Below are 25,962 nucleotides of genomic sequence, written 5' to 3' on the forward strand. Positions count from 1 at the left end.
GGATCATGGACCTATCGAGAAAATAAAAGAAAAATATTGACCCCATCACGGCTGAACGGTCGAACCCTCTAAAAAAAAAAATGGAAAGCAAAAAACGGTAAACAGCCAAACAATTTTTTTACAAGAATTAAAATATCACTCTTTTTTTTAAGGCAAATATCAAGGACGCCATCTTTATTAAAATCATTTTTATTTTTATTTTTAAAAAATGGACTGAACTTGCTGATTAATATTTTAGTCAAAATCCAACTTAAAATTACTGTTTATTTTATTCATATGGTAATATTTATAAATTATATCTACAATTATAGTAATTTTGATTAAATTAGTATTATAATAAACATATCCATAACCGATGTAACAGTTACAGTATTTTAAATTTTTTGATAAATTTAAGTAATTATGATTAAATTAATAAATAATATTTTAATATAGTAATATTTATATATAATAAGTTTAATTAAATAAATTGATCCATTTTAATACAGTAGTAACTGCTTATAAAAATAATAATGGTTCGATGACGATGAAGATCAAGATGGGATATTATTTTAAATATATATATATTTTTTTAAAATGCGATTAAGGTAGGTGTGTCAAGGTTTACTCAATCACAATCACCCATTAAAAAAATTAAGAGAAGTGTCTTTTATTATTATTAGTGTCTTTTTTTATTATTATTTTTTTTAAAATTAATAATAATAATAATAATAATAATAAAAAATATATTTGCGCAAATTGAGGGTATACCACCCGTTTCCACCACAAACGAAAACCCAAGTTTTGCACGGTGTATGAATCAAGAAAGGAATTGTAATAAATGACATCGCCATTTTTTTTTCCTTTTCCCTCCTTGCTGTTCTTCGGATCTCCTCATCTTCAAATTGCGATGCGGCAAGTAATCCCTCATTCCTTGCTCTCGATCTCCTCCTCCTCCTCCCTTTGATCCCTCGATTTGTCGATGTTTGCTTTTAATATTGCTTCTGTTTTCCGGATTTGTTAGACAATATCGTTGATATTTCCGATCCTGCGGGAGGGGCATGGTGGAAGAGGCCGCCGCGTCGGAGTTCGAGGTTAAGATCCAGATGCGACCAGGGGACGTCGAGCACAGCTGGGCCTCTTCGCCGGTCCCTCCGCCGCAGCTGTCAGATCACCGACGCTCGCTCCCGGCCGATAGCCTGCCATTTCGGCGGTGGACTCCCTGGTTGGTGCCGACTATCGTCCTGGCTAACATCGTCGTGTTCGGCGTCATAATGTACGTGAACGACTGTCCCGAGAATACCCCCGGGTTTTGTGTTGGCTTATTTCTCGGCAGGTTCGCCTTCCAATCCCTTAAGGAGAATCCCTTGTTGGGGCCATCGTCCTTCACGTAGGTTGCCCTCTTCTCCTTCTTAAGTTGTATAAATTACATGATATTTTTCATATTGTTAGTTTTTGTCGCATTTGTTGCCTGCTTAATCTTGGAAAAGAGGATAAAAGATAGTCCTTTTGAGCTATTTGGAATTGCAATTTTTTTACAGTGCATGGCGACTTATGATTCCCAGAAATGTGAATTAATCCTGATTGGAAGTACATCTATAACATGAAATCAGGTCACTAATGTTGTCTTGGTTCCTCAACTCTTTAAGGTTCTTTTCTTACAAGCAGGAATCTCGATATGTACTCTGTTTGTGCATGAACTTGTTGCTCCTTCAAAATGTAAAACCATTTTGACTATCCAATTTCCTACATTTGAAGCATTCTGGCAATTGGCTTTCTAGTTTAAATCCAATTCTAGTGCTGATGTTATTGTTTAGCAAAGGTCATACTTGTGCTTCTCATTTGAGATCCTTGTAATTTGTCTTGAATGATTGCAATATATGGATGGATAGTAGATTTTAGCAGGGGAACCTTCTCATATTAGTTCCGTCCATTCTCTAGTATTCTCGTCTTAATCTTAGTTTGCACCTTTTGTCAGTAGATGCATCTGCTAGACTGCAACTCCTAAAGCCTCTTCGAAAGTGAAGAAATGTTCAATATTTTAACTTTCAATATTTTCTGAAATGGGTTAAAATAGTTGTCAATGATGAATTATTTACTGTTTTTACCATAATGTGTCTAGTTGAAAACAAATGAATGCTTGTTAGTTCATACTTCTTTTTAACATATTTAATTAATTTGAAATTATCAGGTTGAAGAAGATGGGGGCTTTAGATGTGCAGAAAGTGGTCCAGGAGCACCAAGGATGGCGCCTACTTGTATGCATTTGGCTACACGCTGGACTTGTTCATGTGCTTGCTAATATGTTGAGCCTTGTCTTAATAGGAATACGACTTGAGCAAGAATTTGGATTTGGTACGAAGTAACCTACTAGCATTTTGTGTTTTCTTTCTGATAGGCCAACAGTAGTCTACCAAATGATGGTGAATCTTGATTTTTTGCATAAAACTTTATTCCCTTGTAGCTTAGTAGAGGATATCAGAAGAAATCTCACACAGAACCTGGGCTCCTTCATTTTTAGTTGCTTATGCTTTTATATCATTGTCAAATGGTTCTTCATCCTCTATTGAGTTTGGGATCAATTTCTTAGACCTATAATCTGCTACAGAATGTTGATTTTGAATCTCAATTTTTTCTTCTTTCTCTGCAGCGAAAATTGGTGTGTTATACATTGTGTCAGGATTTGGTGGAAGTTTGTTGTCTGCTCTCTTCCTCAAAGCAACTGTCTCAGTAGGTGCCTCTGGTGCACTGTTTGGTTTGCTGGGTGCCATGCTTTCTGAACTATTAACCAATTGGACAATCTACACAAATAAGGTAATCTTGGAGATTTAGTATTTAATTAAAATGAGTTCTGCTGGTAATATTGTCTGGGTACCTATACTGTCCTAGCTTATTTTAAAAGTTTTGATTTTCTTTTTCAGTTAACCGCATTGTTGACTCTTGTGGTGATTATTGTACTTAACTTGGCTGTTGGAATCCTCCCACACGTGGACAATTTTGCTCATATTGGTGGATTTATATCCGGATTTTTTCTTGGATTTGTGCTCTTAATTCGACCCCAATATGGCTGGGTCAACAAAAAGAAGATTCCACATGGATATATTGCAACTCAAGTGAAACCCAAGTATACTGCTTATCAGTATGCATTGTGGATTTTTGCTACCATGTTTCTAATTGTTGGGTAAGAAATAAAGCTATGCTTTACTGTTGATTATTTACCATACGTAATTAAAATTTAAGGTTAAAATAGAGGGAACTAGGATGATCTTTTTATTATTAATTAGTGTTTTCCTTCATTTTGTATTGAACTATTGTTTTCATTAGTTTATCAGTTGGTAATTTTTGGTTTTTGTCAGTTGATTGTTACTTCTCAATATGAGCTTCCAATTTGACTCAAAGTGAAATGTGATGAAGTAGTAGCATTTTGAATCTGGTTATATTAACCTTCGAACGAATGGAAGCCTAGTATTTTAGCTTGTGTTCAGAATTCTTGACAGTCAAAATGGAAAAATGCAAGGCATGTGCCCAATGGAGTCTTAATATAGCAATTGATTCAGTAGAATATTCACGCAGGAGAATAAATGATAGTTTGGACTTGGAAGAGAATTTGTTGTCGAAAAGAGAGCTGAGGTATCATAAGAGCTGTAGTTGGGATATAGCGGCCGACTAGGTTGTTGATTCTTAACATGTGCATTCCACAGAAGCTGTTGGTTAGATCTTTGAATTAAATGGGTTGTTTACAATTTAATTTGCTTGTCATCGTTGAGCAGTTGATGCCCAATCTGACAGTTTGTAGTTGAACTCTGATTGTAGCTGTAGGTGCAAGTGCGGTAGTTGCATGAAGACAAAATGATTACCTTAGCCTGTCGTTGCTTTGAAATAGAGTAACAAGGTTATGCTGTGGGCTGCCCATAAAAGTTTGGAATTCCTAAGCCGTGCCTATTTGTTGAGTCTGCTTCAATCAACCCCCTAATCATTGGGTTACCTTTTATTAAACATTGTGAGGTCAAGTAGCTTCTCGGAAGACTCAAGTACCTCCTGATGTGTGTTGAAGTACATTTAGATGTTCCCACGTAATGATAATCCACTTCCAGTGATGACCCAAAATGGTCGACTCCTTTTGCTATTACTTTTGAGGGTGATTGGACATTTAACCAGTCTCAAGAATCCAGTTAAAACCACATTGGAATTCCACATCAGCTACTCAATAATGATAATTTCACTTGGACGTGTAAAGGATCCACTTATTGCAAGGTTTGACTTATAGATTTGATGGATGTACCTGTTAAAATTTGGTTGTTACATTTTGAGTTCGGCACCTATAGAACTCAAAAAATCGTCATGCCACATGACATTTTTTTTTTTTAGAAAACGATTAGCGGACCAAGTAGGTTTGTGTGTATGTGTGTGTATAACCAGAACAACTGCTCCCAGGTTTGAAAACAATCTATAGGGTCTGATTCAAAAATAGTTGAGCACCTCCTCCAAACCACAAGCAGCAGCCTTGAACAAGGATACAGTAGACATCTTCTTACATATGCGTAGGGATGTAGCGACCTGAAGCCAGGTTCTAGCTGCCACCCTGTTGAAGTTGCTCCCAGGTCTGGACATGACATTTATTTATTAGGTTACCATGCTTTATTTTTCTTGAATTTTCTAACGGCTTATTATAAGGATAACACTGTCGCACATGCCTAGCACATTAAGTCTTTTCTGGTTCAACTCTAATAGTGAACTTGGAACTTACCATCTGATCCAAGCTTCCACCTACCTAGCCTCATTGAACCGATTTGACAAGTAGTTACTTCATTAGAATTATAATGAGCGCTTTTCTGAAGTCAAAGATGGATCAATATGACTATAGCAATACACAATTCAGCTAACCAACTGGCCTTGGAAATAGAGTTGTATAATGTCCACAAGGATTTTATTGCTTGCAGAGACACTGCAGATCGCTCCACCAAATTGTCACTTTGAAGGCTTTTGCCTAATTTTTCATGACTAGTTCAAGCTTTGGATGGATTTTGAGAGGCTATTCCTAACATACTACAAGGAGTTCTTGCAGTTTAGACCATTCTAGCATATCAACATTTGTGCCATCCCTGCCAGCGTTGGAGGTTCAACTTGAAGCTATGGCCGAACAATACGGAGGTCAGGGATACGGAAGTGAGGGTATCTCTCCAAATGACACTGAAAACTGGAAGAGAATCCATTTACTCTGAGAATTTAATATGAATGTAAGGTAGCATAGAAGCCACCATGATATACATTGGCAGGAGTGAAAGAGGATAGTTGCGCCTTAGGAAATAAAACCTCCAGCCGGCTTTCAGTAATCTATCACTTACCTCTGCCACCGATCCACTTAGACTTATTGATCATCTAGTAAATTATAGACGTATATGTGCTTTTTACATCTTTGAAAACATTCTTACAAAAATTTCAATTAAATTGGGATTCATGGGACCTAATTCAAAGACACTTGTGCGCATCCATTTTATTGTATTCATATATTAGAAAGTATTTGTCCCACAGCATACTAATGCACCTAACTTTAGGTCATCTTTGTCCTTCCCACATTATCCATTGCTTGGCAATTTGTAGTTCTTGTGGCTTTTTTTTCTCAATTGAACTGTTACATCTATCAAGATCTACAGAGGTAATAAATGAATCATGCAGGTTCACATTAGGTCTCGTGATGTTGCTTCGTGGGGTTGATGCAAATGAATATTGTTCTTGGTGCCATTATATACATTGCATGCCCACACGAATTTCGAGTTGTACGGAGTCAACCATTTCTTGCTTGGTATGATTTCTGTAATTTTCCCCCCTCTATATTTAATCATCCTAACGACAGTTTCATATCTCACTCTATCTTACTGATTTTTTATTCTTTTTGACTTGGTAGAAAAAATTGCCTAACGAAGATATTGAGATAAAAAAATGTTGCATACAATCAATTATAATCTAAACTCATCAATTTATGGTTATTTGCAGTCATCTCAAGATGGGATCACTTTGAACTTAAAATGTGGAGGATCCCAAAGAACACAAAGCTACATCCTCCCTAATGCAACCGAGCTTCGGATAGATGAGTTATGCCTCGAACTCTGTAGTTGACACATGCTCATTCTGTGTATGTTTTTTTTACCAAAGGGTTTGATAGGCATTGCTTAATTAAAAAAAATGTAAATCCATTTGTTAATTTGTTGTTTTGCTCTAATTTGATAATGTACACCTTTTAGAGTTGTTTGTTGTGAATTTATGCTGTGTATTGCTCAAGAAGTAAGATTTTAAATTTGGCCTTCTCAGGAATAAACTTTAGTTTGAATTTGTTTCTACCAATTGCAGGATGAATGAACTAACAATAGAGTGCCTGTGTGCAGAATGTATGATGACAGTAGTAAAAGAATTTCAAGAGGAACCGAATCGAAAATAAATATTTATGTTTGTTTTTTATTTTTTTATTTTTTTTGTTTAGCTTGAAATTAAAATGAAAAATAAGTACTTTTCATGGAATAGCCATAAAAAGAACTGTAAGCAATAGCTTTCATAATGCTAAAATAATAAACTAGTTTAGTTTGTCAACTGGCTTAATTGACTCACTTTGATTAGCCAGCCACTTAACGTGCTATGTTATCGCCTAGCATCAGCTCCTGTCGATCCGCTTGTTCTACTCCAGGTATATAAATTTTTTTTTGAAAAATCAAATAATTAATTCGGTTTATTCGATTTAACCGAAAAAAATATATATTCTGAAATTAAAGAATATAATAAATAAAGAAAAGAAATAATTATTAACGAACCATAGTTTTTTCCAAGTATATAAAAAAAACATTTTAAATTTATAAATTTTGTTTTTTTTTAAAAAAACATTTTAAATATTTTTGATATAAAAAAACATATTCCAACTGCCTGCCTCGGTGCACTTATTTGCTCCAGGGAAGATAATCAAGTAGCAGAAAAATTTTCATAATTGGTAGTTTCACAACCAACAGCATTTTTATCTGGGGGAATCTGCTAATGCATTGTTTTTTTTTCACTTTTTTCTGCAGTTACAAATTTAAAATTCCCCAAATAAGAAAAAAAAATGGGACCTAACTTCTTATTTCTTAACTTTACAACAAGATCCTCATAAATTAAATAAACAGGAAAACTGCTGCTAGGTAAGAGCAATTCTTCCAAACCCAACAGAATTGCTGGTCTATATTTCACCATTGCTCTTTTTGAGTTAACTTAGCTCTGTATCTTCAAGACAGGAAAGGGGATAACATCTCTTATACTGGCAGAGTTTGTTAGGAGCATCACTAGTCTGTCTATTCCAAGCCCCTGCAACATGATATTAACGACTTGCTAATCATAGATTATAAGGTACAAGTACACTGATATGAACGAGATTCACGAATCTAATTTTATTCAACTAATCTTCAATGTATTCATTTTTTGTTTTTCATCAAGTTAGGATGTGTTTGGAAGTGCTTTAAGGGGTGCATGAGTACAAGCTCAATGTATTTTCCAAATAATGCATCAAAATTGTTACACACAGGAAAAAAAAAACAAAGTCGTGTTCCAAGTTCGTTAAGATTATCTTTTGATGGAAAATGAGAACTATGCACCATGCTAACTAGGTTAGGAAGGATTTTATAGAATAACTTGAAAATAAGAAAGTTCATCATACCATTCCTGAAGCTGGGGGCATGCCATATTCTAAAGAAGTTATGAAGTCTTCATCAAGTGAAACTTCATAAGAGTAATCATCATTATCCACTTGGCCTTCAACAGATTTTGAACCAATTGCTGCTCGCTTGTTGTTATGCTGCTTTATCTGGTCTTCAAAGCGAATCCTCTGCTCCATTTGCACACAGAATTTAGACATTTAGCAATAAACATAACAGTTTGTCAACCAAAAACAGTCTGTGAATAACTGCTGCAGTGATTTAGCAAAAGATGAAGCCTGAACAAATATATCCTTCATGTTCAAATATGCAGCAACACACCAGAAAATACTGGAGGAGTTCTGGAAAAATTTGAGCTAGACATATTACCTTCAGCATTGATCAATATGAATTAGCAAGGGATGATAAGCGGCGAATTCTCACTTGCGAAATTTGATAAACTGATTTGAGCTAAGACTACTTTGTTTATATACATACAGAAAGAAAGGTTCCTTAGCGGTCACCCTTGAACAAAATTATCTTGATTATCAAAACATGTGAATCACAACCAACCAGTTTCTTATCTAAGCTTTGACATCCATAAGGTGATGGAGACAACACAGCTAAGCCAGTGACACGGTAATAATAGCAACTTTTCCTGTTCTTGATAAATCAACCCGTGCGACATTGTTTTAATATCTATTTCTCCTTCCTGATATTTTTGTTAATTTTTTTCTAAATATAAAATATGTTTACTACTGGCAGATCATTAATCTATTTTATCATTAAATCTAGGGCATCCTATGATGTCATAATTGACATAAAAGGATGAAATTGGTATGTTCATAAAATATATATTTTGTTCAAAGGATTAAGGATGATGGTTCTTTGTTCCAGACAATAATTTCCATTTTTGGAAAGGAAAAATTCATTTTTCCAAATTTAAACTATGTTTTAGAACATATTTCCATAGCCTAGCCTTTTATGCTAACCAAACACCATAAGAAACCATTTTTCCTAGAAATAACCTTTGATTAAATACGGAAGTAGAGCTTCCAAAGGATCAAAAAGAAAAACATTGATTAATTACCTGATCCACAGGATCTGTAAGTTCTGAGAAAGCATTAGCAATTTCACGGCCACAAACATAAAGTTCAAATCGCTCAGTCAACCCTTTGTGCCTGCATCAGAATAAAAAATGCATTGCATATTTAGTGCAAAATAATACAAATTCACATACCCACTATTTTCTGATCTTATGATGTAATATCATGAAACATTATTTGAAATCTAATACCATGTGAGGCGGCACTGTCACAAAATATATTGTTTGGATAAATTTTTTAATCTTGATACTACTCAACATACGAGATGTATCTTGTGTAGTGTCAATTATGGCAATAAGTATCATGTCATGCTGACATTTAACACCCATAAATATATGAGCTCTAGATTGTGCATTCGATGCAACAAACTATTCAGAGATACTGGAGCTTCTCATGGAAGGTGGAAGATGCTGATAAACAAAGCATCTCACAATAAACTCACAAAGGCAACCATTAAGTTCCGCTCGCATAGCATGGATTTCGTAGTTTCTTATGTGTCAAGCAATGAGCATAATGAAAATTTTTCACTCATACCAACTAACACGGCTCAAGATTTTAATCCTGCTAATAATAGCATTGTCAAGCGACTAAATGATTCACAACATAATTTTGCACACTTTATAGCCTTAAAGTTAAAGCAACATCAAGTGAACAATCAGGTTCTTATTTCCTTTGATTCTGAATATAAGATGCTTGTTATAATGTATCAACTTCTTGTCTATAAATAGCATTGTCAGGCTAGTAAATAACTCAGTTAAAGCAACATCAAGTAAAGAATCAGGTCTTTCTTCCATGTGTTTCTGAACATGATATCTTTGTTATAACTAGTACATCCTTAAGACATTTCGTTCTCAAAATCACTTGACCTATTAGCTGCAACCATGTCAAAAGATCACTTATGCTAGTCTTGAGGCAATGGTTAAATTTAGAAGATCTACAATGATTGTCTCAACTCCTAAAAAGGGGAAACAAACTGGAAAAAACACATAAGCAAGATGTTCTGTACAACAAACATTATTAAAATCAGAGTGTCAAATACATCAATAAACCAATAGCAGAAAGAAATATTTAGTGAGGAAGACAACCAGGAAGATAAAATATTCCACATTTAAATAGCATATAAAAATGGCATAAAGAATATTATACCTTGAGAAAAGTTAGAAACTATACCTTCTATGCGGTTTAGCCAATGGTGATATTTCAATTGGATAGTCAAGTACAAATGTTGGCTGTACAAGAGTTGGCTCAACAATTGTCTCAAAAATCTGAATCAATATGAAAATGTTATCTGCAGAATATTTACATGTTTAAACACAAAAAGGGGTCACCCTTCAAGAATATTACACAATTCATTTTTTTAAAAGATAAGTTTCTCAAGTAAAGTTCATCTATCATTTTAGCTCTGTCGTAAGCCCATTATCACCGTTTAAGGTTACTGGGAATGCACTATCTAACATGAACATTTTCCTGCCAATGCCCTAACTTGTCTCAACCTCACTATTACACTGATTTAACATCAGTATATTTAAGCTCACAGCCTCTCACTCTCAACTTCCAATTATAACAAATATTTGTTATTACCATTAATCCATTACCATCTGCTATGTCAATTAAAACATATTCAGAAAAGTCATTTGTTACTAAAATAATGATCATGTTAACCTATATCATTACTAAATTTAAATAGTTTACTCAATATTTCTATAGCCACAACATGAGAAGGAAACGATCTAAGGCAAGTCTTGAAATAGCACTAAACTACTACTTTGGGGAACCTATTCTCAGTAGTTTTAGATGCTTTATCATACAGGATCGCAACTAATGAGCCTCACCACAATCTACCACCATGGCATTGGCAATTGAGGTGCAGATTCTTTGTTAATAAGTGGTGGGATCTATCCCAGTAGTGCACAAGGTGTTCTTTCGAGATTAAGAAATTTGTAGCAGTGCTCACTGTAATTGATACACAAATATCCTCAATCAGGCCAGCAAAGGAGTTTAATTTAAGTACAGAGCCTTTTATGATTTTTCTACATCGATCCCTATAAATATTTTATTTGATGAAGTCATACTTATCAATGGAAATAAAATGTTAATTAACAAAGCAAAAAGAAACTACAATCCTTCATAGCTTTTCACAAATTCCCTAAGTTTCTCGTAATCATGATTATATTTCAAATGAAGAAATGAATAAATTTGCTGGCGATGGAGACATGCTAATCTATAGGAAACTGAAATTTAGCATAAAACAAATCTGATAAAATTCACATAATCATAATAGCTACCTTTAAAAAGATAAACAGGACATTTTTAGAATAAAAATAATGATATAATCAATAGGTGAACAGAAACTAACATAAAAATCTTAAAATCCAAGCATTATTGGTTAAGATGGACACTGGTGAAATGAGACAAAACTTACATCAGTTGGTAGACTCCATTGTTAACATTCAAAACCAGCTATCACAGTGATCAATAGATGAAGAAAGAGATGCTAAACATTTTGTAGTGTATGTGAAAACTGAAAACATAGGCACTACCTCATTGAGAACATGTCCAACAGATGGACATGTTTCAATCAGATGGCCATCCTTGCTTTCTGTTCTGCTCTCTAATATCTCTCTTGCAATCTTTTTTGCAGCATCTAGGTTGTTCTCATATTCATAGAAGTCAATACCAGTGGCTTGTTTCACTAGATTATGCATAGTTTCCCTCCTCCATGGCCGCTGCAGAGATATTAGAATTCCCTGTATAGCACCAGACAAACTTTATGACTCGTTTACTGGTAAAATGCCAGCTGTTGTGAATAGGAAGTATACAGAATTATGAACGAAGAAATATGACCAGATCTAAGAACACAATTTTATACAAATTCATTTAGATATCAACGTCTGAAACTGAAACTAGAAACTAGATCCAAATTCCATAAATTTCTACATTTTGTTGGAAAAACTTTGTATATAGCATCATAGATGCATCACATGTAGGACAACCTGATAACTAACACAACTTCCAGATGATTACTACTGAACATTCAAACAAAAAATGGTGCTAAGTTATGATGAACCCATACCAACTATATCATATGAATAGGCATTTTACAGTCTATCAAGACACATATTTTGAGACATTAGATATAACTTAATCAAACATTAGACATCATGATAGGAAGATAAACAATTTTCTTTCCGCTATCAATCAGAGATAACCAATAGTGAGAGCATCTTATGGTTGAGTAAGAACAAATGTTTTCCATTGTCTGTCAAGTATCATGAGACAGTAAAGCTGAATATGTACAGAGTAGCACAAACAAAGCACAATTGTTTTTTTATTCACGAAGTAACTAAAGGTTTCATCATTTCAAACAAGTTCCATGAGTGAGTAGCGGGCTGAACAAAATATTTCTCTAGTGCCAACTGGCATGCATGGATTAGGTATTTAATCCTTGATCTCAACCACATAAGGCAACATACCAACCAAAGTAGGAGGCTGCAGAAATGACTGCACTTTAACAAACTTAGCATATATTTTAAGGGAGCAGCATAACATGGGAGCACAGACACATCAGCCAAGGCATATGCATCATGCACAACAGTACCTAGGAATTTCATTTTCACAATATAAGAATTTCAGAAAGCAGCATGCTTGAGTTCACCTGATAATCCTGAAGTGAAGACATAGTTATAGTCTTACAGTTACATTATATCTGCTTGTGCCTACTTTGTCTATGAGGCAAGAATTGTCATGAAGAATGCATCTATGACAAGTTTACCTGATAATCAATGTCAAGCTTCCCATGAACCACAAGAGCACACTGAGTAACAATTTCTTCAGCCATGTTCATCATGCTTTGGTAGTCAGAATATGCTTCATACATCTACCACAAAAAGCTAGCGTCAAGAAAACTCACTGTTTGCACAAATTAATATATGACAAAGCTAACAATGTTATACACATAACACATTACTAGAAGCTACACCAGCAAAACAGAATTTCTTAAAGAAATGTAGCAAGCTTAATAAGAACATCCTCATTTTAATTGTATGACCTCAATAGTGGTGAATTCAGGATTGTGACGGGTTGAGATGCCTTCATTTCTGAATATTCTCCCTATCTCGAATACCTTCTCAAGCCCCCCTACCTGGAGGCATTTTCCATGAACAGAAATGTTACTTAGCTTAAACATGAAAAGAATATAATTACAAAGAATTTACATCTCAGATCACCAAAGAAGAAATTTGTTGAAAACAACCTTTAAAGGGACTAACTCAAGTCTTTTCATACATTAGAATTCAGAACATCAATACCATCAACTATAATTTTAGACAGAAGTTCATGCATAGAACAGGCAAGTGTGAGGTGAAATCTTTCTAGGTCATGCAACACCCATTACTAACAGCCAACAGTAATCAGTAAGCCACCTTCATCAGTCTACCAAACCATCAAGTGCAGTCCTAATCCACCATTCACAGCAGGTATAAAGGATATGAAGCTGAAGTACCATCACAGATCACCACTAGCACAAGATCAACCTGTATAAACTACTGCAACTAGCACAGTGTTGATCTGCAATTATGCACTGATGATCGCTCTACTTATCCCAAGAATCTCACCACCCCTCTCTCCTGGATCATCAGGTCTCCTTTTGAAATTTTGCTAAAATAAAATAATTAGTGTAATTGTTATTAAGACATTAGAAGAACTTACTGGGTTTTACTAACAGTCAGCTATGTTCTAGAAACATTTAAGAGCCTGCGACTCCATAGACCAAAAACCATAAAACTAAAGTGTCAATAAAAACATGTGGAGGAAATTACAAAAGAAAGCTCAGTTTCAAGAACTAGAACAAACAATTGAGAATAAGAATGCATCATAAACTCACCAGCATTCTCTTTAAATGAAGCTCTGTTGCAATTCTCAAATAAAGATTTCTACCAAGTGAATTATGGTATGTAACAAATGGTCTAGCTTCAGCACCCCCAACTTCTCCCTATTCAAGATTTTCAAATACGAGAGTAACCAAATAGTCCATCAAGAAAGGATACAAAATCATGAAGTACAGATTTATCAAAAAAAAAACGAACATGATATGATCAGCTATCAAATAGGTCATTACGACAGGATACAATATGACACATGGCTAATTAAGAAAACAACAGCAAATCATTTTGTGAGACAATTCACATTCTATCAAAAATAAGTACGATCAAGTGCTACATGCTAGGGATATGATTGCTACTGCGCAACAAAAAATGAATTTGCAAAAGACTGAGGGAATTTGCTGAACCATATTTCAAAAGGATAATGCTTGAGAAACAAGCTGACAATTAAACAAGCAAAATAATAGGTGGTATGCAATACCTGTAATACAGGAGTCTCAACTTCAATGAAGCCTAAAGATTCCATTGTTTTGCGGATCTGAGAAACAATCTGCATTCTCATGGTAGAAATTCAGTGAGAAAGTAACTCAACAGGGAACAAAAAGGTCAATCAAATCATTTGTATCCATCTAAACTCAAGTTTTATTGAGATTTTTTAATTTTGATATGGTAAAATTATAACAACAAATGGAAAAAAGGTTTCAAGATGCTGATTCTCCATAAGTAATTTGTACAAGCTATTTGAAAACATTGATGGTGAAACCATTATGCAAAAGATGGAAGTGTAGATTCAAGCACAACACTAATAGTTAATTTTCTAATATCAAACAAACGAAAAAAAAGAACACAAAGCACCAATGAATAATTTTCTAATTTCAAATAAAACAAGCAAAATACACTAGTGTAATAAAGATGAGAATGTTCAGACTATCATGTGGAGCTTCTAAGAGAAAAGATCAAAGGAAGATGCAATTTTCAAGAAGTTAGGAGCAACCTTAAGATGATAAAATGCAAGAAAATAGATCAAATATGATATGACTGTGCCTAAAAATTGATAAATTGTAAATAGACAAGTCCAATCTATTTGAATTGTAAGTGAGAGGGACAAAGGGAGGAGAAAGCTTTCCAAAAGAATAGATCTAATTGAAAGTGTCATCGACAGTTTAGCATGCTAAAATGATGTTGACAAATAACTAGTGATGGAAAATTCACCAAACATCATTGTTGTTGCAATTAATACACACACAAAAAAAATCAATAATTGCACAACACATTTGACCAATTATAGTGTGATAGAAGTATAAAAAATAATATTATCATAGGCAGACATCCTTCACATTGTTCAAGGAGGATGGTAGAAACAAAAGAAACAGTCTTTAAGAAAATCAACAAAGGAGCAATTAAAATCTCTAGTTCATTGCAACTTGCAACAAATCATTTCTTAACATATTAATCTCAATAAGAAAAAATTGCAAAATTAGCACCTTAGATCGTAGTTTAAAAATTTCAGCAACCTCAGGATTGGCAATCATATCCACATACCTAGAACAAAAGTTAAAGTTACAGAACAGTCACAAGAAACAATTTAAGTCAAGTTAGCATTAACTCATTAAGGCATTTGAAATCACCAAAATACAATTTAATCGCAAAACTAGAGTCAGAAAAATAAGTGTGTTTGGGGCTGGCTACATAAATAGTATCCCTCCATTGATATATAACAGATATAGTAATGAAATAGGCTGTTGTGACCTAGTCCTTCTACAATGTAGTAGAAGATATAAAGCAAAATACACACAAAAGGGAGAAAGCGAGCGGGCCATGGGTGTAAAATGAATTTAATATGTACTATAAAAAGAGGCATCTTTTGTTGGAATTGTGTTGGGTTGTTCATGGTAAGTACTCCACAATTAAGTGTGTGCTCAGTGTGGAGCAACTGGCCGACCATTAGGGAAGCTTCTGTTCTTGAAGTCAAATTCCACCATGGGACAAAACCAAGACCTACCATTGCAGATCAGTTAAAGCAGACCATACCTTGATGTTTTTGAGTAAATTGTCTGTTACATATGCTCATAAGATTTTTTATATTATTACATTGGCTGCCAAGATTAATGAGGCCCTCAACCTTTTACATTCGAGCTTGGTATCAGTATTATGATTATATCCTAGACTCTAGTGTATAGCAATAAAATGTTCCAAGAAATTGCCAAGAAACAACACATAACAGGACTGTGTAAGGAATATCACATTGTTGTTATAGCAAAAACCTGAAAGTTACTCATCACAAATATCTCATCTACTGAAATGAATAGCCATTTCCAAACTACTTCAAAAAAAAAAAAACTAATATTGTCCTCAAACTACACCAATATGTTTTGTGATTTATATTAATTTTGAAGCTAGGTCTTGTTTAAATTAATCAGAAGGAGAATCTGGAAAGTTCATGAAACCTATCAAAAAATTATTATATGTTGGAATTTAGAAGGAGAATGTGGAGCAGTTCATGAAACCCTTCGAAACATTATTATATGTTGGAATTTAGTACAGAGAACAATTTTTAAACAAGTATGTAGATTTTAAACACGACATAAAGAAGCTCACCGTTGACGGTATCGCTTATCCACATCAGTTAGACCATGATATTTATCAGGTAGAGGCAAGAGAGACTTTGTAAGAATATAAAAATCCTTTACATAAATAGACAATTCCCCTGTGAAGAGAAAAAAAAATAAAGTGAAAATTTAAGAATGAGAGATTTTTATTTGAGACTTAAATTGGGTTCAGAATCATTTTCCACAAATATAATAAAGATTGCCATAATAACATGTAAGATCAATCTTTGCCTACAGAAAGTTCAAAGAAAAATATGGATTATAAGATGTGCAGCTTGTTTTTCAGGCAAAAAACCAACAACATTTTCCGATATAAAAGCAAGACAATCTAACCTTTTTCTGTCTTCTTTATGAACCCTTTCACTCCAACAATATCACCAATATCAACAAATGTCTTCAGCTGCTCAAACTGATCTTGTAGGCATTCTTTCTCACAATAAAGCTGAAACAGGTGCAAGAATTAAAATGAAGCCACATACATACCCAATGCAGAAAATTAGAAAGTAAAGCAACACCTAGAAAAGATTAAGGCTAATGGTGAACACATTGAGGATGTGCCCATGTTTGATTATAGGTAGAATCTCAGACACCTGGTCTATTTCAAATTGATCAAGATAACAATCATCTAGTTCAGATCTAGCCATCATCATAATTGTATTATGGATAAAATAGGTAATGTAGTGGAGATGAGAATTAGGCCATGAACCAAATACTCAAAGGTCTATTGCATTAACAAGAATCTTCACCATTGAGCTTCAGATGGCCTTCATAAGGGAAAAAACATCAACTAATAAATTCAAATCAAAATCTGAATTTAGCATTGTACATATGACAAATATATATATAGAATTTGCATGTGTGACTAAAGTAATTCAATAATGGTATAACTAACAAACCTGGATTGTCCCAGAATCATCTCGTAAAGTCAGGAAAGCCAATTTACCAAATGCCCTACGAGCAATAATCCTTCCTGCGATGGAGACAAAATCTTCCTTACATTCTTCACCATCCGCCAAGTGACTATACATATCTTGTAGTTGAGATGCTGTGTGGCTTCTACTCCATTTATATGCATATGGATCATGGCCCTTGCCTCTTAATTCCTCAACCTGATCAAACAGTTCATCAGTTTGCATTTTTTTTTTTTTTTGTGTGCGTGTGTGTACATATTCACATGGAAATGTTCCTTCTGGCTCACAGAAAACCGACCCACCCATGTACTTTCTGGATGCCAGCACTTAAAACCTTGGTTTACAAACAGCAAAAGAAGAGCTCCAAAGACAGCAAAAAAAAAAAAACACCTTTTTAAGACGGATGGCGCGGATGGATTCCCGGTCGGAGGTTGTGGAGGAGCTCCGGCGGCGTCGGTCATTGTTCGTCGGAGCAGCGGTTGAAGAAGGTGAGTCTGTTGACGCAGAGGCGGCAACGGCTGCGGATGAGGAGCAACAACGGACACGAACCCTAACCTTTTCCCTAGAGGAAGCAGCCACCCTGGACGCGAAGCTAACGAAATGCGATGAAACTCTCCAAACCCTCAGGGCGTCCATAGATGGCTTCTCCCAAGGTCGAGCGAGGGCGCAAGGGAATCCCTAGCGCAATCCAATTCAATTATCAGAATACTTATCCTAATAACAGACTAAAAATAGAATAGAAAAAAGTGTCGAGTCACTGGTTCAATGCCAAATATGAACCAGAAATCAGCCGAGTCATTTAAAATCAATTGAAACATGTACAATCTTTACCTGCGATAATAAAATCGATTATCAGTCTTTCATAAAGACAATAAAATCAATCAATAATCTTCATAAAATTATTGAATATTTAGCAGTCATTTAAAATTTTAAAAATAAAATTTACACTGATATGAAAAATATCTGAAATGTTTTATGATGTAAAATAAGGCTACATATCATCTATTCTTCATATTCTTCATTTTTTGTTGGCCTTTCTCATAAATGTGATTTAATCTTCAGTAGTTTCTTCATCTATATCAGTCATTTTTTCCTGTCAAGAGTTGTAAGGGGAATAAAATTTGAAAGCAAATACAAACAAAGTGAAATAGCTGTATTGGAAATTCCTTGAGAAAAGGAAAACATTTAGAACAGCAACAATTGGATTCATTACTATATTTGGAAAATAGTTTCACTTGCTCAGAACAATAAAACTTGATGTACCATGTCCAATGGTGGAATAGCTACAAGCCACTGAAACAAATGGTAGAAGGCAAGGCTAAAAATTCAGCCGTAGGAATAGATACATTTGGCTTTTAGATTGACAGAGAGAAAGTACTGCCAAAAGCTTATTTCTTCTGTCTCCAACTAAAACTGTTCCTTCAAAGAGAAATGTTTTGGGTCTTTTTCAACTTCTCCACTTCCAAATAAGCTGTAGAATATGGAAGGAACTCCGAGAAGTGGCTTTGCATGAGGTTATTAATTGCCACAGCTAGTTTGGGAATCTCGACTATTTCTTCATGAGTCAACTTTCGAACAAAACGAGCTGGATTGCCGGCCCAAAGTTCACCCGTTGGAATCCTACAGTTAGGGGGGAGGGCAGACCCAGGTTCGAGGATTGAATTAGTCTCCACTAGTGAACCTTCCATGAGAACGGAGTGCTGACCGATTATGCATTCTGGCTCAATTGTGCATGAGCGAAGGAGACAGTAAGCACCGACCGTTACATAACGGTCAACTGATGTTTCAGCTGGGAGTCCTGCCACACAAACATATCGGAGATGAGGTCGTTCAATATAGTCAACATGTTCATCAGTAAAGAAGAACAAGAAGACAGAATAGAAATGAACTATATCTGCACTTGGTTAGAACGGAGTAGAAATTCAACAAAAGATAATATAAAATTATCACAACACTTGGAAGTCCTATCAGCAGAATCCAGTTACATCTAGCAATAGCATATCTAAAGAAAGAGAGAAACAAACAATCTTCAGGTAGACAATCCATTAGAAATTCAGTTGTGCTATTCCTTTCTAAAAACCTGTGAGTGAGAGGATTTCAGACTGTGTATTGGAACATTTGTCATTAACAAACAAGTATATGTTTTGTTCATCTAACGGGCTTGCCAGCTATGTAGGGTTCAACAAAGTCCATGTACAGGGAATGATGAAAATTATCATCATCTTCATCAAGTCATACCCAAACTATTTGGGGTTTGACTAAATGAATTTCATCCATCCTTCCAACTCTATGCAAGGCAAATCATTAATAACATTCAAATTAATTAAAACATAATGTTTTCTTTGGTTGTCCTGTAGCCCTTACATCTTCTAACTAAAGAATCTATGGTCATCTTTCAATGTCTATATTGTTTCAATCTATTGTCTCATTTTTCTTATTTATTGGAGATGTACCTAATTTCTTTAAACATTAATATTTTTTATTTTATATTTTTTTAGTAATGCACACAACCATTTTAACATTCTCGGATCTACTTCATTAACTTTTTGTACATATTGTTACATAATCTAATACTCTGATCCATAATCTACGATGGATCATACCACATCTTATAAGATATTCTTTTTAGCCAAAGGGGGACACAATGATCAAACAAACTGCATAAGTTTTTCTGTAACTTTGATAACCCATTCTTTGTCCTATAAATTATATTATCATTAATATTTGAGATACCTAAAACTCTTACGAGGATCTAATGTCCATCGATCTTAACTTAACTATTCTGAATGATGAAAATTATGTTTCACAAAATACTCTTAGCGACCTTGACATCATTAGACTGTGTTTTTGCATTTGGATCTACCTAAAATACTCTTAGCAACTTTTCCTTATGCATCTTAACTATTCCGAATGGTGAAAATAATAGCTAACAAAATGATCTTATCAATCTAGACACGACCAGATTATGTTTGTGCATTACATTTTGTAGTTGTGTTTTTTGAGCATACAACATCTGACAGAATTGTAATATAAGAAAGCTAAAAATTTTTGATCCCGAAGGAAACTTTTATTTGAGTTTAATTTCACAAACCCCAAGCTCCTCCAATGTAGATATCCTGGCTTCATCAATCACTGAATACCAATAGATTATAGCAAATAACCATTAAAACACTTCACAATCAGCATAAGCAAACATTATAAGGATCTGAAAATTTTATATATGAATTTCCATTCTTCTTAACTCTTCTTTAATGCCAACAAACATTTATTTAATTTGATCTCATACTAGTGTCTACTAAATCTACTTGAGGATCAGTTCTCTTTTAATCTTGGATTCTTAGAAAATGTTATGTATGATCATGAGTATTATTATGTAACAAGACACAAACAGCTATTCAAAAACCCAATTTTGGCTCCTCAATCAATTAAATCAATTCTAAAATCCATGACTTGTAGCAAAATTTTCTAGATTTCAATCAGGTTTGACTATAGTATCCAACCTCTCATTGAGAGATTTATTATGCTGCTCACGCCATAATTAGGGCATACCTATGTCCCCTCAACTTCATGCACAAACCTTATCTTGACTGCACTAGAATTAACAATTTTATGAACCTCAAACAAGGAAAAAGGAATTAACTTGAGGGGAAATCATGGAAAATATCGTTCAATACATGTATAGTTTCCTTTGCAGAATGTGATCCCCCCTATAGTTAATAAAATTTATGAATCTATTGAATACATTCTTAGTATAACAGTTCTTTTGGGTCATACAAAGGATGTAGTAATTTTGGTTCATATTTAAAAGAAGGTGAAAATCCCAAGCAAATCATCCTACTTAAAAGACTGAACAAAATTCGACCTTTAATGGGTAAAACATATTTAAATTGATCAAAAACATTAATCTGAAAGATTCTGGGAAGCTAGCACATTCAAAAGATATTACTTAAATCAATAAGAATTTCATATGGGAAATCGATCAAAAATTCAGAAAAATACCAAACGAGAGTTGCAGTCATCCAATTTCAGAAAATAATTTGAAATTCAAGATCCCTACACTATGGTAGTATCCTCTTCTTTTGTGAGGATAGCTCATGGGTGGAAATTTAATGGGAATCTGCATCTTACCAATCAGCAGTAGCTCACTGAAGACGCGGTCCCAAACATAGATCCGAGTGGCTATCTTTATAATGTTCAGTATTAGACACTAAAATTATTTGATTATAGTTTAGAGCATTATTGGTTAGAATTCTTGAACATAATTGTCTCAAAAATCTCCAAAAAAAATCAAATCTTAATTTGGATATTTCATGGTTACTAAATTGTCAGGCGTAAGCTTTCAAGGAGGGAGCCGAATTGGGAAGAAAAGAAGAATGCGTCATAGAGAACATACGAATACAAGCGTAGGGTGCCAAAGAATTAAAACTAAAACTAGTCAATCAAGGTCATGGGAACGAGGGAACCTGTGGGGATATTCCAGGCCTCGTGGAGGACGCACCGTTCCTGGATGTTGGAGCAAAATCCGACTGTGATCTTATTAAGGTCGCCTCGGAGGACGGAGCCATTCCAAACGGAGGCGCCGTCATAGACAGTGACCTGCCCGGCGAGAAGCGTCGACAGCAATCTTGGGTAGCCACTGCCCCAAGGGAATGATCCGTCGCTGCCCTCGATAGTCCCACCCCACGCGATCCGATGCAGCAGGCGGCGGCGCCACCGGCGAAACAGCCGGAGATGGCACGGCGTCAGTGGAAAGGGAACGTAGGAGGGGGAGGATGGGGGTTAGAGAAGCAAGGGTTCTTCGCGAGAGACGGGCAAGCAACGCCGCCATTTCCAATCTAGAAAAGGGAGGGAGGGCAGGGAGGGAAGGCGGCGCCGCAAAAGAGACCGGCGGAGAACGGCGACACTGGTTTGTGATTGTCCATAAATTATTTTATTTTATTTTTTTTTCAAATAAAAGAATAATATTTTTTACTTAAAATACTTTTTTATTTTTAACTAATAAATAAAAAAAACTATAGATAGAATGCTATTTTGATTATTTATAAAATAGATTATTTTGATAATTAACGATGTTATTTTTTTATTTTCTAAAAAAAAGTCAAGTGCACAAAAGAGATAAGACCAACTATAAAGTCGTTTTCCATCTAATAACACAGCAGCTTCGATCGACCATTCATCGCTACTACACATTTCACCACCGGAGATCCGCTGCTAAGCTAACGGATGTGTATGTGGACGCCGACGGCGATGAGGAGGACGGTGAGGAGAGCGAAGTAGATGGCGGCGTGGACGATGATGGCGAAGCCGCTGGTCTTGAGGTTGCCGAACTCCACCGCCCGCTCGTTTCCGGGCAACTGAAACAGGACGCCCGGCGACAGCAACACGAAGAGCAGCACCGCCACCGCCACCGGCCCCCAGTCCGCCATCTCCGCTACTGTAGATGCACGCTCCCTGCTCTTCTTATACTCACTTCGATGCTCTCTGATCCGTGATCTCTACTAACTCAAGCGTCACTGAAGGAAGAAGAAGAAGAAGAAGAAGAAGATGATGATGATGATAAGGGCTTCTGCCCTAATCTGGAAGAGGGAATGGACCATGTCGCGATAAGGATTGCCATTAATTTGATGGCGACTCCGATCCGAAGAGAGGGAGCGAAGAAATGGCTGGTGTAGTTAACGAGGAGGAACCCTAATGACATTGGAAAATTCGGACATTTCAATTGGTTCACATGATGGGGGCCTGCTATCCTCTAGGGCGCGACCAAGTTTGAGGATCCGGACCGGTCGAGTAAATTCATTTTGTCGAACAGGAAGAGTGCGCAACGAAAGCTCATGCTGAGACGAACAGTTCGTCGCTTCTCCACGCTCGCGAAGGCTTTCTCCTCCTCCTCCTCCGGGGCCGCCGCCTCCACCACCACCTCCGCTGCAGATGAGATCCCCACGCTCTACTCCTTCCTTCAGCCCTCCATATTTGCCCTCCGCACCACCTATCCGCACCAGACCCCCACGCCGCGGCCGCCCGCCGCTGACTCCTCCCCTCCCATCCGCAAATCCCTAACCCCAGAAGACGCCTCCGCCCTGGAATCCTCCCTTCTGTGCGCTGTCCAGTCCCAGCGCACCGATGACGCTTGGAAGGCCTTCAAGGAACTTGCCTCCCTCCCCCGCCCTGTCCGCCCCGACGCCGCCGACGCTCTCGTTGCCCACCTCGCCTCGCTTCGAGACCGCCACAACCTGAAGCGCGCCTTTACCGCCGCCATCTTCCTTCTCGAGCGCCACCCTGGAGCGCTGTCCCTTTCATCCGTGGAGCCTCTGCTCCTTGCGATGGAATCAGCCAACGTAGCCGCTCCTGCTGTAGCCTTCGTCCGATCGATGCTCAAGAGCCGTTTTTTCCCTCCCTTCACCGCCTGGGGGCCCTTCCTGATCCGAATCACCAAGAGGAACGGCTGTTTCGATGCTTTCTTGCGTCTGTTCGAAGAAAGCTGCCGTCTTGCGCAGGATGAGCACATGGAGTCAATGAAGCCCGACATGGAGTCCTGCAACGAGGTTCTGGATGGTTGCTGCCGGGAACTTGGATCTGTCGCTGATGCGGAGAGGGTGATCGAGATGATGTCCTCCATGGGCCTGTCGCCGAATTCTCAGAGCTTTGGGTCGCTGGCTTTTTTGTATGCCTCCAAGGGTCTTAGTGACAGAATCGATGAACTGGATAAGTTGATTGATGCATTGGGTTTCTCTGATAAGATGCCATTTTTCCAAAATCTGATAACTGGATATATGAAAGCCGACTCTCTTGAATTAGTTCCTTCTATAATATTGCGTGCTCTGAAGGAGAGGCATGATAGGAATTCACATCTTTTGGATCAAGAAACTTACAGAGAGATTGTGAGGGGTTTTGCAAATACTGGCAGAATCAGAGATTTGGCAGGGTTGATTATTGAAGCTCAAGAATTGGAGTCAATACAAAAGTTAGTTGAAATTGATTGGTCCGTTGGGTTTGGAATTGTTAATGCCTGCGTTGCTCTGGATCTTTTGGATAAGGCACATAACATTCTTGATGAAATGAATGTTAAAGGTGCTTCAGTAGGGATTGGTGTGTATTCACCAATCCTGAAAGCATACTGCAAAGAACAAAGAACAGCAGAAGCTGCTCAATTAGTGACAGAGATCAATGCTGTTGGTCTCCAGTTGGATACAAGCAGCTATGATGCTCTTATTGATTCTTCTATGTCAGCTCAGGATTTCCAATCAGCATTTTCTCTTTTTAGAGAAATGAGAGAAGCGAGGATACCTGATCTTAAAACGAGTTATCTCACTATTATGACAGGGTTGACAGAGAACAATCGGCCGGAGCTCATGGCTTCCTTCTTAGACACTGTGGTTGATGATCCAAGAATTGAGATTGCTACCCATGACTGGAATTCCATTATACATGCTTTATGTAAGGTTGGTCGTCTTGAGGATGCTCGAAGGACATATAGAAGAATGCTTTTCCTGAGATTTGAGCCCAATAACCAGACTTATCTGTCACTCATTAGTGGCTACATGTCTGCAGAGAAGTACTTCAATGTGTTGATACTTTGGACAGACATCAGAAAAAAATACTGTGTAAAATTTGATCATGATCTGGTGGATGCTTTTTTGTATGCCATGGTCAAGGGTGGATTTTTCGATACAGCAATGCAGGTGGTCGAGAAGGCGCAGGAGCTCAAGATTTTCATTGATAAGTGGAGGCATAAGCAAGCTTTCATGGAGAAACACAAAAAATTGAAGGTAGCAAATCTCCGTAGGAGAAATTTTAGGAAGATGGAAGCGCTAATTGCTTTCAAGAATTGGGCTGGCCTTAATGCATAAAGTTGTTCCATGGGTTGAACAGCTTCAAGCAATGAACAGGTAAGATGAATCTAGTTCACAGATTATTCCTATTGCTTTGTAAGCACTTTTGCATATCTTGTGTATTATTCACCAATTTTCGTTTCCAAACAAAATAATTTTGTTCAGTCTATTAATTGTGACAAAAGGTGATATCCTCACCCCAGGGAGCCCTCCAGTACTGCCCCAAGCAATCTGGAAGAGAGGTAAATCATGGGGGCTTCACTCTGGCCCAATGGCCCACTGTATGAGGGGGTGAGGCATTGTCAGTCTGTTAATGAACATTATGAACAGGGTCAATTGACACACACTGATTTGGTAGGGCATACTAACTGATTTTATGGTGTGATCTATAACTTGTGCTTATGTAAACTTTTGAAGTATTATTATCTGTATTGTGGAATGAAAGAGTTTGCATTAAATAATTTATATTTATTGCTTTCATTGAACTCAATTTGATCCATCTTAATGTCAGCAAATTTCCTGACAACTTTGAAACCATTAAGAATTGATTTGCTGGTTCGATTGAAGACGTCAGTATTTGGATGTACACATCATATTCATCCTCTACAGTTTAAATTTTAGCATATACTGTTTTCTCTGTTTACTGTGGTTGAAAATTTATATACATGATTTGAAGGGCCATGTTTGAGACCACCATGTCAATCATATAATCAACTGTTCATGCTGCCAATTTTAGTACGTGTCTTAAAATAATCTCCTAGAGTAGAGAAGGGATATGGTAAACAAAATTCCAACCAAGAAAGTTGTCTGGATAATGTCAATATCATGAGATTTTGTCCAACTGTTGTTTGGTCTTGCTATTCATCATAGTAGCTAAATGTAATCATTCTGGTATCTTTCTTGGACCATTGCTGAACGTATTATTTGAATTTTTCTCAACAGCTTAGCACAAAACTAGTTTTTGTTTATGATCGCCAAAAAACTATTTTGTTATCT

At 36.3% G+C, this 25,962-nt stretch overlaps 4 protein-coding genes and 1 pseudogene across 5 annotated transcripts; 2 read left to right on the top strand and 3 right to left on the bottom strand.

Moving 5' to 3' along the window:
- The first annotated feature begins 861 nt into the window (after positions 1-861).
- On the top strand, positions 862-6,166 carry LOC141822807 (RHOMBOID-like protein 2). The gene is made up of 7 exons (XM_074710130.1): positions 862-898; positions 1,004-1,369; positions 2,171-2,334; positions 2,630-2,793; positions 2,901-3,160; positions 5,656-5,782; positions 5,974-6,166. Exons 2-7 carry the CDS (start codon positions 1,041-1,043, stop codon positions 6,094-6,096), a joined length of 1,167 nt encoding a protein of 388 aa, XP_074566231.1. The 5' UTR covers positions 862-898; positions 1,004-1,040; the 3' UTR covers positions 6,097-6,166.
- Positions 6,167-6,940: 774 nt separating this feature from the next.
- On the bottom strand, positions 6,941-17,832 carry LOC141824427 (lysine--tRNA ligase, chloroplastic/mitochondrial). Its single transcript, XM_074711710.1, has 14 exons — positions 17,528-17,832; positions 17,123-17,335; positions 16,560-16,668; positions 16,216-16,324; positions 15,102-15,159; positions 14,099-14,167; positions 13,620-13,727; positions 12,786-12,878; positions 12,510-12,614; positions 11,278-11,484; positions 9,908-10,002; positions 8,722-8,812; positions 7,655-7,822; positions 6,941-7,305 (listed from the first exon to the last, which is right to left on the bottom strand). The coding sequence occupies exons 1-14, from the start codon at positions 17,771-17,773 to the stop codon at positions 7,213-7,215; spliced, it is 1,764 nt and encodes a 587-aa protein (XP_074567811.1). The 5' UTR covers positions 17,774-17,832; the 3' UTR covers positions 6,941-7,212.
- A 548-nt stretch (positions 17,833-18,380) lies between these two features.
- LOC141823896 (gamma carbonic anhydrase-like 2, mitochondrial) lies at positions 18,381-21,977 on the bottom strand (annotated as a pseudogene).
- A 276-nt stretch (positions 21,978-22,253) lies between these two features.
- LOC141823895 (uncharacterized) lies at positions 22,254-22,563 on the bottom strand. Its single transcript, XM_074711097.1, has one exon. The coding sequence runs from the start codon at positions 22,561-22,563 to the stop codon at positions 22,354-22,356; it is 210 nt and encodes a 69-aa protein (XP_074567198.1). The 3' UTR covers positions 22,254-22,353.
- A 231-nt stretch (positions 22,564-22,794) lies between these two features.
- Positions 22,795-25,399, top strand: LOC141823894 (pentatricopeptide repeat-containing protein At1g69290). Of its 2 annotated transcripts, none has more exons than XM_074711096.1 (2): positions 22,795-25,023; positions 25,132-25,399. In XM_074711096.1, exon 1 carries the CDS (start codon positions 22,969-22,971, stop codon positions 24,982-24,984), a length of 2,016 nt encoding a protein of 671 aa, XP_074567197.1. In that variant the 5' UTR covers positions 22,795-22,968; the 3' UTR covers positions 24,985-25,023; positions 25,132-25,399. The 2 variants fall into 2 exon arrangements, with proteins under 2 accessions (XP_074567197.1, XP_074567196.1); XM_074711095.1 differs by having other exon boundaries at positions 25,170-25,399.
- The last annotated feature ends 563 nt before the right edge of the window (positions 25,400-25,962 follow it).

The sequence above is a fragment of the Curcuma longa genome, chromosome 3 (genome assembly GCF_044706935.1).
Source record: "Curcuma longa cultivar G26 ecotype Majalengka, Jawa Barat chromosome 3, ITB_CL_G26_1.1, whole genome shotgun sequence".
Lineage (NCBI taxonomy): Eukaryota > Viridiplantae > Streptophyta > Magnoliopsida > Zingiberales > Zingiberaceae > Curcuma > Curcuma longa.

Coding starts and splice junctions, on each gene's coding strand:
- LOC141822807 (XM_074710130.1), top strand. CDS start 1,041: ATGGTGGAAGAGGCCGCCGCGTCGGAGTTCGAGGTTAAGATCCAGATG. Junction 2,335..2,629: donor TGAGCAAGAATTTGGATTTG/GTACGAAGTAAC, acceptor CTTTCTCTGCAG/CGAAAATTGGTGTGTTATAC. Junction 5,783..5,973: donor AGTCAACCATTTCTTGCTTG/GTATGATTTCTG, acceptor GGTTATTTGCAG/TCATCTCAAGATGGGATCAC.
- LOC141824427 (XM_074711710.1), bottom strand. CDS start 17,773: ATGGACGCCCTGAGGGTTTGGAGAGTTTCATCGCATTTCGTTAGCTTC. Junction 16,325..16,559: donor CATAAAGAAGACAGAAAAAG/GTTAGATTGTCT, acceptor TTCTCTTCACAG/GGGAATTGTCTATTTATGTA. Junction 7,306..7,654: donor TGCCCCCAGCTTCAGGAATG/GTATGATGAACT, acceptor ATCATGTTGCAG/GGGCTTGGAATAGACAGACT.
- LOC141823895 (XM_074711097.1), bottom strand. CDS start 22,563: ATGGCGGACTGGGGGCCGGTGGCGGTGGCGGTGCTGCTCTTCGTGTTG.
- LOC141823894 (XM_074711096.1), top strand. CDS start 22,969: ATGCTGAGACGAACAGTTCGTCGCTTCTCCACGCTCGCGAAGGCTTTC.